The sequence below is a fragment of the Salmo trutta genome, chromosome 16 (assembly GCF_901001165.1).
Source record: "Salmo trutta chromosome 16, fSalTru1.1, whole genome shotgun sequence".
Taxonomy (NCBI): domain Eukaryota; kingdom Metazoa; phylum Chordata; class Actinopteri; order Salmoniformes; family Salmonidae; genus Salmo; species Salmo trutta.
This window is the reverse complement of record NC_042972.1, coordinates 58,534,538-58,547,635: the sequence shown is the minus strand read 5'-3', so window position 1 is coordinate 58,547,635 and position 13,098 is coordinate 58,534,538. Positions and strand designations below refer to the sequence as shown.

At 39.5% G+C, this 13,098-nt stretch overlaps 1 protein-coding gene across 1 annotated transcript in view; it reads right to left on the bottom strand.

Annotated features, from left to right (window-relative positions):
• Nucleotides 1–3,635: 3,635 nt before the first annotated feature.
• Nucleotides 3,636–13,098, bottom strand: part of psmf1 (proteasome inhibitor subunit 1) — a 30,995-nt gene continuing 21,532 nt past the window's right edge. The window contains exons 5-7 of the mRNA XM_029695101.1: nucleotides 6,646–6,699; nucleotides 6,021–6,179; nucleotides 3,636–4,526 (exon numbers count right to left, since the gene is read on the bottom strand). Coding sequence (XP_029550961.1) covers nucleotides 4,475–4,526; nucleotides 6,021–6,179; nucleotides 6,646–6,699 — 265 coding nt within the window. The 3' untranslated portion in view covers nucleotides 3,636–4,474. The remainder of the gene's footprint in view (nucleotides 4,527–6,020; nucleotides 6,180–6,645; nucleotides 6,700–13,098) is intronic.

Sequence of the window (13,098 nt, the reverse complement as noted above, 5' to 3'; positions counted from 1 at the left end):
ACTTTATGCCCTGAATACAAAGTGTTGTGTTTGGGGCAAATCCAACATCACTGAATACCACTTCATATTTTCAAGCATGGTGGTGACTGCATCATGGTATGGGTATGCTTGTCATCGGCAAGGATTACAGAGTTTTTAGGATAAAAACTAAACGAAATAGAGCAAAGCACAGGCAAAGCCCTAGAGGAAAACCTGGTTCAGTCTGTCTCCCAGTGTCTGTTGGAAAGCAAACTCACCTTTCAGCAGGACAATAACCTAAAACAAGGCCAAATATACACTGGAGTTGCTTACGAAGACATCATTGAATATTCCTGAGTGGCCTAGTTACAGTTTTAACTTAAATCTGCTTGAAAATCTATGGCAAGAGTTAAATGGCTGTCTAGCAATGACCAACAACCAACCTGACAGAGCTTGAAGAACTTTACAAATAATAATGTGCAATCCAGGTGTGCAAAGCTCTTAGACTCAGCTTTAATCCCTGCCAAAGGTGATTCTAACATGTATTGACTCAGGGGTGTGAATACTTATGTAAATTGATTTTTTATTTGTATTATTGTACAAATTGCTAAACATGTTCTCACTTATGGAGTATTGTGTGTAGATGGGTGAGAGAAAATATATTTAACCAATTTTGAATTCAGGCTGTAATACAACAAATGTGGAATAAATAAGGGGTATGAATACTTTCTGAAGGCACTCTGCATGCCATTCACGATAAGCAAAAAATAAAAAAGTATCAAATGTGACAAATATTTTTCTGAAACGGTAAATCATTTACAAAATTTCAGTAGACAAAATGTGGACAGCATAGCTTTGAAAATGTCATTGATGGTTGTTTGAAAGAATTGAACCATCTTTCCTGGCAATACAATTACACATTTAAGAGAGGGGTAGAGAGAGAGACTCACTGACAAGAGAGCGAGTCTTGCCTGTGAAAGGAGAGCACTAAAATTGAACCCATTTATTTTTTTAACGAAGTAGATCAGCTTGAATATTGCAGATAAATTGTGGCTTCCGTCAATGTAATTGTCTGCATCACTTCCAATCCCCCATATTTACAAAAAAATATATGTACAGTCCATTCGGAAAGTATTCAGACACCTTGACTTTTTCCAAATTTTGTTACAGCCTCATTTTAAAATGGATTTATAAAATTATTTCCCTCAATCTACACAATGAAAAAGCTAACTTCTTTAAATTTGCTAATGTAAAAAAATAAAATCACATCTGAAATACCTTATTTATATAAGTATTCAGACCCTTTGCTATGAGACTCAAAATTGAGCTCAGGTGCATCCGGTTTCCATTGATCATCCTTGAGATGTTTCTACAACTTGATTGGAGTTCACTTGTGGTCAATTCAATTGATTGGACATCATTTGGAAAGGCACACACCTGTCTATATAAAAAAGGTCCAACAGTTGACAGTGCATGTCAGCTCAAAACCCAGGCCATGAGGTCGAAGGAATTGTCTGTAGAGCTCAGGGAAAGGATTGTGTCGAGGCACAGATCTGGGGAAGGGTACCAAGAGATTTCTGCAGCATTGAAGGTTTCCAAAAACACAGTGGCCTCCATTATTCTTAAATGGAAGTTAGGAAGAACCAAGACTCTTCCTAGAGCTAGGAGCCCGGCCAAACTGAGCAATCAAGGGCCCTGGTCAGGGTTCCTCTGGAGATGGGAGAAACTTCCAGAAGGACAACAGTCTCTGCAGCACTCCACCAATTAGGCCTGTATGGTAGAGTGGCCAGACAGAAGCCACTCCTCCGTAAAAGGCACATGATAGCCCGCTTGGAGTTTGCCAAAAGGCATATAAAAGACTCTCAGACCATGAAAAACGAGATTCTCTGGTCTGATGAAACCAGGATTGAACTCTTTGTCTGAATGCCAAGCGTCACGTATGGAACAAACCTGGCACCATCCCTACGGTGAAGCATGGTAGTGGCAGCATCATGCTGTGGGGATGTTTTTCAGCAGCAGGGACTGGGAGACTAGTCAGGATCGAGGGAAAGATGAATGGAGCAAAGTAGAAAATTCAGACTGGGGCGAAGGGTCACCTTTCAACAAGACAATGACCCCAAGCACACAGCCAAGACAATGCAGGAGTGGCTTCGGGACAAGTCTCAATGTCCTTGAGTGGCCCAGGCATGGCTCGGACTTGAACCCGATCAAACATCTCTGGAGAGACCTGAAAATAGCTGAGCAGCGAAGCTCCCCATCCAACCTGACGGAGCATGAGATGATCTGCAGAGAAGAAGAAACTCCCTAAATACTGTTGTGCCATTCTTGTAGCGTCATACCCAAGACGACTCGAGGCAGTAATCGCTGCCAAAGGTGCTTCAACAAAGTACTGAGTAAATTTGCAAAAATCTCTAAAAGCCTGTTTTTGATTGGTCATTATGGGGTGTTGTGTGTAGATTGAGGGAAAACCCCCCAATTTAATCCATTTGAGAATAAGGCTGTAACTTAACAAAATGTGGAAAAAGTCAAGGGGTAGGAATACTTTCCAAATGCACTGTAAATAATGTATATTATAATATATATATTATATACACACACATACTTCCCTTCATTTTCACCTCTACAATCGTTTTTTTTTTATCCTATCCTTCAGCTACCCTCAACCTCTCCCATCGATCTCTGAAGACCATCCAGTTTTGATTTCAATTAGAATTTTTTTTGCCAAATAAGTTGCACTCTCATTTCCATTGACAGTAGCGGGTAATGAGAAACAGAGGAGAAAGAGAAGAGACAGAAAAAGAGGGTTCTACTAAGCTATATGGGATTGTTTCAAGAAGGTCATACCAAGGATCATCCCAAGACACTTGTGACGGTAGAGCAAAAACAGATCAATAATAGTTTATAGGCCAAACCGTTCGGACGCTAGAGACGATTTTGTGAGAAGACCGATTTTCGGGATGTCTCATAGTCTGACAAAAACCGCTCTAGCTCTGTTACCTTTCACCGCAGAAGTGCGACATAGGAGAAGGTCGATTTGAGACGACTCCAAAGCAAAAAACGAATTTAAACTGAGATTGTGGATTTGTATTATGCTAATTAGATTCAAGGGGGCGCAGACATAGACCTTAGAGAACACACGCAGAGCGTCAGCTAGCTATGTGAATAAGATTTGTGAAAACGAGCACTGTGTATCTATCATGATGGATATCAAGGCAATCTAAGGATACCTACTTTTTAGCGTTCATCTTATTTCATCTTGCAGAAATCTGCATCTACAATTTTTGGGAAATGTACATTTATGGGAATCATCGATTGTCCATACATATCCCATTATGCTGGGATAAACTTATATCCACTCAGATTACATGGTATGAAAGTTCTAGAAAAAAGGGAAGAAAATGACCCTTTAGCATCTCTTTTCCCAATAGTGAATGCATTTGCTACATACTTTAGTTTTATGCTCTTGTGAAGGTGAGCTGTAATAGATGGAGCAAAGCAATTGATATACTGTGACTAAAAATAGAGGGCAGGATTTCCTGAGCTCACTGAAGGCCGTTATTCAAATTGAGTATTTGACAGCTTCTAATGTAGCCTATTCATTCTACAGTGTTTTGCATTCCAGAGTTACATTTTTTTTTTAAAACACAAAAACGACTTAAAATAGTAATAACAAAAACTGGAATGTAATAAATATTTTATTACAACATTTTTCTGGACTTAAACCAGTGAAGTCTGAAAAACATTTTAATAAGATGTCAGCAAAAGCAAACTTATGTTAAGTTGGGTAGCAGACATAACTTGGATCAATCATTAATTTCTAATGCTGTAGGTGTGTATGCGAACGACTTAGATTGTAAAACAAATTGGACAGGTTCTCACATTTTACTTTTGGGGACACAAGCAGCAAAAGCCAGTCTTTGCAAGCAGCATTTGAAAATCAAAACAAAGATTAGTTGCTTGACTATGAACTCAAATGTTGTTTAAATTAGAACCCCTCCAAATAAGCCCCCCCCCAAAGAATTTGTACAAAGTAGCTTTATTCCTCACACTGAACAAATTAGTCTAACAGTTTTATTAAAAGGGATTCTCCAGTACTTTTGTATACTTTTTAAGCCAGTAGTTCAGAAGGTAGTGTCACCTATGTGCACCACGTTATTGCTCTCTCTCTGCTATATGTGCATCTTGCTAGCGGTCACTTGCATGACGAGGGCTGAAGTTCATTGGTTGAAATCGAATTTTCCCGCATGAGGGAAAATGACAAAGCACAGCTTCCAGAAAAAGAGTTGCTTTCAAATTAGGAACTTCGTGGCTAATTCAAGCAAAACTAATTCTGCTCATAGATCATGCATGCACAAACAAACTACACATTGAGCTGCCAGGAAGTGTCAAAGCGGGAGGTTTAAAAAAAATATATTTTTTTGTTGCCAAAGTTCCAGAGCCTGTCTAAGTGTGTATTCCTCTTCTATGACAGAGACAGGAAGTGGTCCAGGAAGTGTGAGGAGCAGTGCCTTTTCTTCTACATGAACATGTCATCGTAGCCTGGCGGCGGCATGTGATCTGGGTCTGGCCTGGAAACCACAGAGCATAATACAGTCATACATCCATAAATAATACTCTTCGACAAATGCCCAACTCAAGACATACCTGGTGGGCAATTTGTGACGGCCCACCACACAAGCCATTTCTTCACTCTTAGATGACAGCCTAGAAGAATTGAACCTTGACTTCAGTTACATAGAACTGACTGACATAGTGCATCTCAAATACCTGTGTGTTTACAATAGCCTTCGCTTTCTTACCCAACATCTGGATGAAAATCCATCTCTTTTCCTAACTCGGGCACACTTGGATTGATTTGAACACCAGAATGTTATTTATTGTGCACTTATCCATGTCAAATAAATCCCATAATATAAGAGTGAGGTTAACATCTAGTAATAAATCAATTATAAAGGCATATCATTTAAGGCATTTATAAATATTATGAACAAAAATAAAACAATTTCACTGAGTTACAGTAAATTGAAATAAATGCATTAGGACCTAATCTATGGATTTCGCAGGGCCCTAATCAATGAATTTCACATAACCCACCAGGGGCGCAGCCATGGGTGGGCATAGGCTCACCCACTGGGGAACCAGGCCTAGCCAAATCGGAAACTCTTCCCCCACCAAAAATGGCTTTATTACAGACAAAAATACTCCTCAGTTTCATCAGCTGTCCAGGTGGCTGGTCTCAGGCAATCCCGCAGGATGGGGAGGTCCTGGGCTGGCGTGGTTAAATGTGGTCTGCGGTCATGAGGCCGGTTGGACATACTGTCAAATTCTTTAAAACAACGTTTAAGATGACTCGGTTTATGGTCGAAAAATTAACATTAAATTCTCTGGCAACAGCGCTGGTGGACATTCCTGCAGTTGGCATGCCAATTGCATGCTTCCTCAAAACTTGAGACATCTGTGGCATTGTGTTGTGTGACAAAACTGCACATTTTAGAGTGGCCTTTATTGTCCCCCAACACAAGGTGCACCTGTGTAATGATCATGCTGTTTAAATCAGCTTCTTGATATTGCACACCTATCAGGTAGATGGATTATCTTGGCAAAGGAGAAATGCTCAGTAACATGGATGTAAATAAAATGGTGGGGAAAAAAAGAATGCTTTGTGCGTATGGAACATTTCTGGGATCTTTTATGTCAGCTCATGAAACTTTACATGTGGCGTTATATTTTTCTTCAGTGTAGTTTGCTCACCATTTATTCACCATCACTCCTACAAATGTAAATGTTAGCTAGTAAGCAACAAATAGATGTATTACTTACACAACTTTCCGAATTATGCATTAATGATTAATAATTTATAAGGTGTATAGATCATACATTAATACTGTAAATAATGAATATAATCAATAGTTCAAAGTCTGTAAATAACTACATATTTATAGCTTACTAACATTTACAAATGTTGGAATAATTCCCAATGGTGAGCAAACTACTTATGAATGCCTTCTAAAATGGTGAACATTATTAATACCCAAAATAAAATTCAAGAAAATAACTCCTACCCAGGTCTATGTCTTCCGACAGGCCCAAAGGGGTCAAAGCGGGCCCCGGGTGGCACAGCTCCCGGCGGCAGGATGCCAGGGAGCCCACCAGAGGGGTCAAACCCTGAGCGGGGGTAACCAGCCCTCAAAGGGTCCACGATCATCCCTCCTCCACGACCACTGGGAGACACAGAAACAGAGCAGTCAGATGTCTATTTCATTAGATAGCATGTTCGATTTGCTGTGATAGTGACTCAAGAGTTATCCACTTTCCTAATATTTGAGCCTGATCTTCATTGTCAGCATAATTCAAGTCACGTAATCATAAATTAAAATAAATGTTAACACATTTTGAATAGTCCTTTAAAATGAATACCATCTACATATTTAGAGGACTCATTTGGAGTGGTTGGATTAATGTCTTTAGCGCCTAGCACTTTAAATTCAAAGAAAACAATTGCTTTGCAGTCAAGATGTCTTGAAGATCTCAATCAATGTCAATTTCTATTGCTTTTCGTAATGAACGAGAGAAATGTACAGTACACAAACATTTTTGGTAAAAAAGCCCAGCCAGTGTGAGGAATGGTCCACCGTCTGCTTCATTGTCCCTTGTTCTACCATTGCTGAGTGCAGGAGGGAAACTCACCTAAAGGGATCCAGATCGGCTCCACCTGCAGCGAAAGGAGCCATGGGGTCTGGCCTGAAAAACACGACACCACTAGTGTATCACAAAGCAGACTTCACTCTATTGTCTTTTAAAACCTACTTTGTTAAAATATTGTGAGTTATAGCTTGCAAAATAAACAACATGTGAATCTGGGTGACAACATGAAGTTATTTTTCCTACATTAAGACTGTTTCACTCAAGAGATTAAGTCTGCGTCATGTGGTATCGTAACATACACGGCAAATTAAAAGACTGCATATAGTTTTGCACCCATGCGAGGTATTGTCAGATGTCAACTAAATCTATTGATCCAAAGTGGAAAGCTGGTTGATTTGATGGTACATCCAACAATCAATTCACGTCAGCTGCCAACTAAATACAATATCAATGTACATTCAACGTTGTGTGCCGTTCGCCCGCAGGGGTCTTGATTGAAAAACAAAATGTGAAAAGTATGCATGCACGTCAATATAGTATCAACACTTAGATGAAGTTTACATGCACCTTAGACAAATATATAATTATACAAATTAAAAGATTCTATAAAAAAAAGATACAAAAAAGATATAAACACTCACTTTCACAATTCCTGACATTCCCTGTCTTTGGTCAGTTATGATCACCACTTTATTTTAAGAATGTGAAATGTCAGAATAATAGTAGAGAGAATGATTTATTTCAGTTTTTATTTCTTTCATCACATTCCCAGTGGGTCAGAAGTTTACATACAAATACTAATTGAGTGTGTGTGCGAGCATGGAGGCTTACAAACCTGCCTCAGTTACACCAGCTCTGTCAGGAGGAATGGGCCAAAATTCACCCAACTTATTGTGGGAAGCTTGTGGAAGGCTACCCGACACGTTTGACCAGAGTTAAACAATTTAAAGGCAATGCCTCAATTAGTATTTGGTAGCATTGCCTTTAAATTGTTTAACTCTGGTCAAACGTGTCGGGTAGCCTTCCACAAGCTTCCCACAATAAGTTGGGTGAATTTTGGCCCATTCCTCCTGACAGAGCTGGTGTAACTGAGGCAGGTTTGTAAGCCTCCATGCTCGCACACACTTTTTCAGTTCTGCCCAAACATTTTCTATAGAATTGAGGTCAGGGCTTTGTGATGGCCACTCCAATAATTTGACTTTGTTGTCCTTAAGCCATTTTGCCACAACTTTGGAAGTATGCTTGGGGTCATTGTCCATTTGGAAGACCCATTTGCGACCAAGCTTTAACTTCCTGACTGATGTCTTGAGATGTTGCTTCAATATATCCACATAATTTTCCTTCCTTATGATGCCATTGTTCTGGGATTGATTTGCATTTTTCGCACCAAAGTACGTTCATCTCTAGGAGACAGAACGCGTCTCCTTCCTGAGCGGTATGACAGCTGGTGTTAATACTTGCGTACTATTGTTTGTACAGATGAACGTGGTACCTTCAGGCGTTTGGAAATTGCCCCCAAGGATGAACCAGACTTGGAGGTCTACAATTTTTTTTCTTTTGATTTTCCTGTGATGTCAAGCAAAGAGGCACTTAGTTTGAAGGTAGGCCTTGAAATACATCCACAGGTACACCTCCAATTGACTCAAATGATGTCAATTAGCCTATCAGAAGCTTTTAAAGCCATGACATCATTTTCTGGAATTTTCCAAGCTGTTTAAAAAAGGCACAGTCAACTTAATGTAAACTTCTGACCCACTGGAGTTGTGATACATTTCACTGTGTCCGTAAACAATTGTTGGAAAAATTACTTGTGTCATGCAAAGTAGATGTTCTTACCGACTTTCCCAAACTATAGTTTGTTAACAAGAAATTTGTGGAGTGGTTGAAAAACGAGTTAATGACTCCAACCTAAGTGTATGTCAACTTCGACTTCAACTGTACATATACACTTTTTTTCAGAAGACTATAGCTTTCAACCCTGAAACATGTATTCATGGTGTATTGTGGCAAGGCTCACAGCAGGAGTGTGACTATCCCTTTTAGTGAAGGAGAATGTTGCAACCCTAGAAGACTCCACAGGCGATATGAGCTGAACTCGAGAAATGCCGCCCCTAGGCCTGCGTTTTTGAACACCTATAACTGCCATTTAGAGAAGAAAAAGTTTGCCTTAAATAAAAAAATAGAAGTTTACAAAGTGGCACAGCGTCCACCTTACATTCTTTGGGAAGAACACCGGATAAATTTACAGTAACTTCTGAAAGTACTCATACCCTTTGACTTCTTCCAAAGTATTACAGCCGGAATTCAAAATGGTTTAAATTGATTCCTCACATACGCAATGTCAGCAAATTAAGTACTAAAATCTAATTTACATAAGTATTCACACCCCTTAGTCAATACTTTGTAGAAGCACCTTTGGTGGCAAATACAGCTTCGAGTAGTATTGGGTATGTCTGGATCAGCTTCACACATCTGGATTTTTCTTCCTTGCAGATTTTCTCAAGCTCTGTTAATGCAGATGGGGAGCGGCAGAGAATGGCAATCAAGTATTTCAACAGATTTTAAAATGGGATTCAAGTCTGGGCCACTCAAGGCCTTTGACATTCTTGTTCTGAAGCCAATCCTAAATGGAGACCACTGTGCTCTTGGAAACACCCCAGATTAATGCCACATCACAATTCTCTCTCAGATATACATGGACAGTTCCTTGGACTTTATGGAATAGTTTCTGCTCTGACATACACTGTCAACTGTGGGACCTTACATTTCATTCGGAAAGTATTCAGACCTTGACTTTTTCCAGTGTTGGCCTTATTCTGGACTACATTTTTTTTTTTTTAAGTAAAAAAAAGAAAAAAAAATCAAAGTGAACAGGTTTAGAAATGTTTGCTAATTTATATGAAAAAAATAAAATAGAAGTGCTCTTACATTAGTATTCATACCCTTTTCTAATGAGATCAGGTGCACCCTGTTTCCATTGATCCTCCTTGAGATGTTTCTACAACTTGGGAGTCCACCGGTGGTAAATCCAACTTAGACATGATTTGGAAAGGCACACCTGTCTATACATAGAAAAATGAAAGCCCCACAGTTGACAGTGCATGTCACAGCAAAAAAACAATGACAGCCTGCTTGGAGTTTGCCAAAAGGCACAAGACCATGAGAAACAAGATTCTCTGGTCTGATGAAACCAAGGTTGAACTCTTTGGTCTTTACGCCAAGCGTCATGTCTGGAGGCAACCTGGTACCATCCCTACGGTGAAGGATGGGTGGCAGCATCATGCGGTGGGGATATTTTTCTAGCGGCAGCGACTGGGAGACTAGTCAGGATCAAGAGAAAGATGAACTGAGCAAAGTAGAGAGATCCTTGATGAAAAACCTGCTCCATAGCGCTCAGGACTTCAGCCTGGGGCAAAGGTTCCCCTTCTAGCAGGACAACGACCCCAAGCACACAGCCAAAGACAATGCAGGCATGGCTCGGACTTGAACCCAATAAAACATCTCTGGAGAGACCTGAAAAAAGCTGTGCAGAGACACTCCCCATCCAACCTGACAGAGCTTGAGATGATCTGCAGAGAAGAAGAAACTCCCCAAATACAGGTGTGCCATTCTTGTAGCGTAATACCCAAGACCGCTCGAGGTTGTAAATCGCTGCCAAAAAGGGGCTTCAAAAGTACTGAGTAAAGGAGCGGAATACTAATGCAAATGTGACTTGATTATTTTAAATACATTTGCAACAAATGTAAAATCTGTTTCTTTGTCATTATGGGGTAGTGTGTAAATTGAAGAGGAAAAAAAACTATTTAAATCAATTTTAGAATAAGGCTGTATTATAAAAATGTAGAAAAAGTGAAGCGGGCTGAATACTTTCCCAATGCACTGTATAGAGACACACCCGTTTCTTTCCAAATCATGTCCAAACAATGGAATTGGCCACAGGTGAATCAGGTTGTAGTGACATCAAGGATGATCAAAGGAAATGCACCAGAGCTCAATTTGGAATATCATAGCAAAGGGGTGTGAACACTTATGTAAATCAGATGTGGATTTCCTTTAATACTTTTACAAAAATTGCACTAATCCATTATGGGGTATTGAGTGAGAAAAATAAATATTTAATCCATATTGAATTCAGGCTGTAACACAATGTGGAATAAGGGGTGTGAATAATTTGAAGGCACTGCATCGATTACATGAAAACAGTTTATGGATGTAGTCATCATGGGTGCAACTACCCCCCTATGACGGAGTTTAACACGCTGTGACATGCTCCTCTCTCAATTTAATACAAAGTCCTTGTCCCCTCACCTCTTATGGGAGGTACGACCCAAAGGGTCATGAAAACAGTAGGAACGCTCACCAGTGGTTTGCCCTGGCTACGGACATTCAAATAACTGGTTGAGTTTTTCTACCATGGTATTCATGTTAACCAAAATTCCCGAATCTCTCAAGCTGTCGTTTCTAGTCGATTGACCTAATTCTGATCCTCGTATAATTATGAAGCTGCATTGTTGTCCCCAAGCTTTTCTTCATGATCTGCATTTCTCTGGCTTTATTAGGTGCATGCCTGACCCCAAATTACAGTGTCTTCAGAAAGTATTCATACCCCTTGACTTACACATTTTTGTTGTATTACAGCCTGAATTCAAAATTGATTAAAATAGATTTTTCCCCGCACCCATCTTCACACTATAGCCCAAAATGACAAAAAGTTGACATTTGTGCCCCCCCCCCTCAAAACATGTAAATAAATATTGCATTTACATAACTAAGTATTCACACCCATAAGTTAATTCATGTTAGAATCACCTTTGGCAGTGATTATACCAGAGTCTTTCTGGGTAAACCTAAGCTTGGCACACCTGGATTGTACAATATCTGCACATTTAAAAAAATAAAATCATTTTTCAAGCTCTGTCAAGTTGGCTGCTGATCATTGCTTGACAGCCATTTAAGTCTTGCCATAGATTTTCAAGCAGATTTAAGTCAAAACTAGGCCACTCGGGAACATACAATGTCATCTCGGTAAGCAGTGTATATCTGGCCTCGTTTTAGGTTATTGTCCTGCTGAAAGGTGAGTTTGACATCTCCCAGTGTCTGTTGGAAAGCAGACAACCAGGTTTTCTAGGATTTTGCCTGTTCTTAGCTCTTTTCCACTTATTTGTATCCTAAAAACTCCCTAGTCCTCCCTGATGGCTGCATCATTTAGGGGTATGCTTGACAAGACCATGCTTGATAATATGACAAGTGGTACCGAGTGATGTTGGATTTGCCCCAAACATAACATTCTGGATTGAGGACAAAATGTATTTGCCACATTTTTACTTTAGTGCCTCATGTTGTCAAGGCATGTTTTGGAATATTTGTATTCTGTACAGGCTTCCTTCTTTTCAGTCATTTAGGTTAGTATTGTAGAGTAACTACAATGTTGCTGATCCATCCTCAGTCATCTCCCATCACAGCCATGAAATTATGTAACCTTTTTAAAGACACCATTGGCTTCAAGGTGAAATCCATGAGTGGTTTCCTTCCTATCCGGCAACTGAATTAGGAAGGACGCTTGTATCTTAGTGACTGGGTGTATTGCTACAATATCCAAAATGTAATTAATAACTACACCATTCTCAAAGGGATAGTCAATGTTTTTTTTAACCATCTACCAATATGTGTCCTTTGAGGCATTGGAAAACCTCCTTGGTCTTTGTGGTTGAATCATTGTTTGAAATTCACTGCTCGACTGAGGGACCTTACAGATAATTGTGTGTGTGGGGTACAGAGGTAGTCATTCAAAAATCATGTTAAACACCATTATTGCACACAGTAAGTCCATGCAACTTACTAAGCAAATGTTTACTCCTGAACTTATTTGGGCTTGTCATAACAAAAAGGGGCTGAATACTAAAGCTGGAATGTCTTAATTTAAATTTGTAAACATTTCTAAAAACATAATTCTACTGTGACATTATGGGATATTGTGTGTAAGCCAGTGACAAAATCTCAATGTAACCCATTTTGAATTCAGGCTGTAGCAACAAAAGGTGTAAAAAGGGGGGTGAATACTTTGAAGGTACTGTAGCGCTAGAACTGTTTTCAATTTTGTTAATCTGTCACACACACACTTTAACCGCTTTAGACTAAAACAAATCCTTGGTTCTGTACAGAACTTTCAGGTCTTGTTATGATGAGAAATCAGGCCTGGACCAATGCTAGAAAAAACACTGCAGCTGATTGGCAGCTTTTCAGGCAACTGAGAAATAGATGCACCCAAGTTAAGTAGCATTATTTACCTTCAAGTTATATCATAGACTGGAGAGCTGTCAAAGTTATGGAAGACAGTTAATGGACTGAAGAATGGAAATTAATCTCCCTGCTTAAGCAAGTTGTCAGGGTATAACATCTTCACTGAGAAAAACTGTTCTAAGTGTCAGTCTGGTTTCAAACCAGATCATAGCACTGTTACATTTTAGCAGCAACTTTTATCCAGAGCAACTTAGC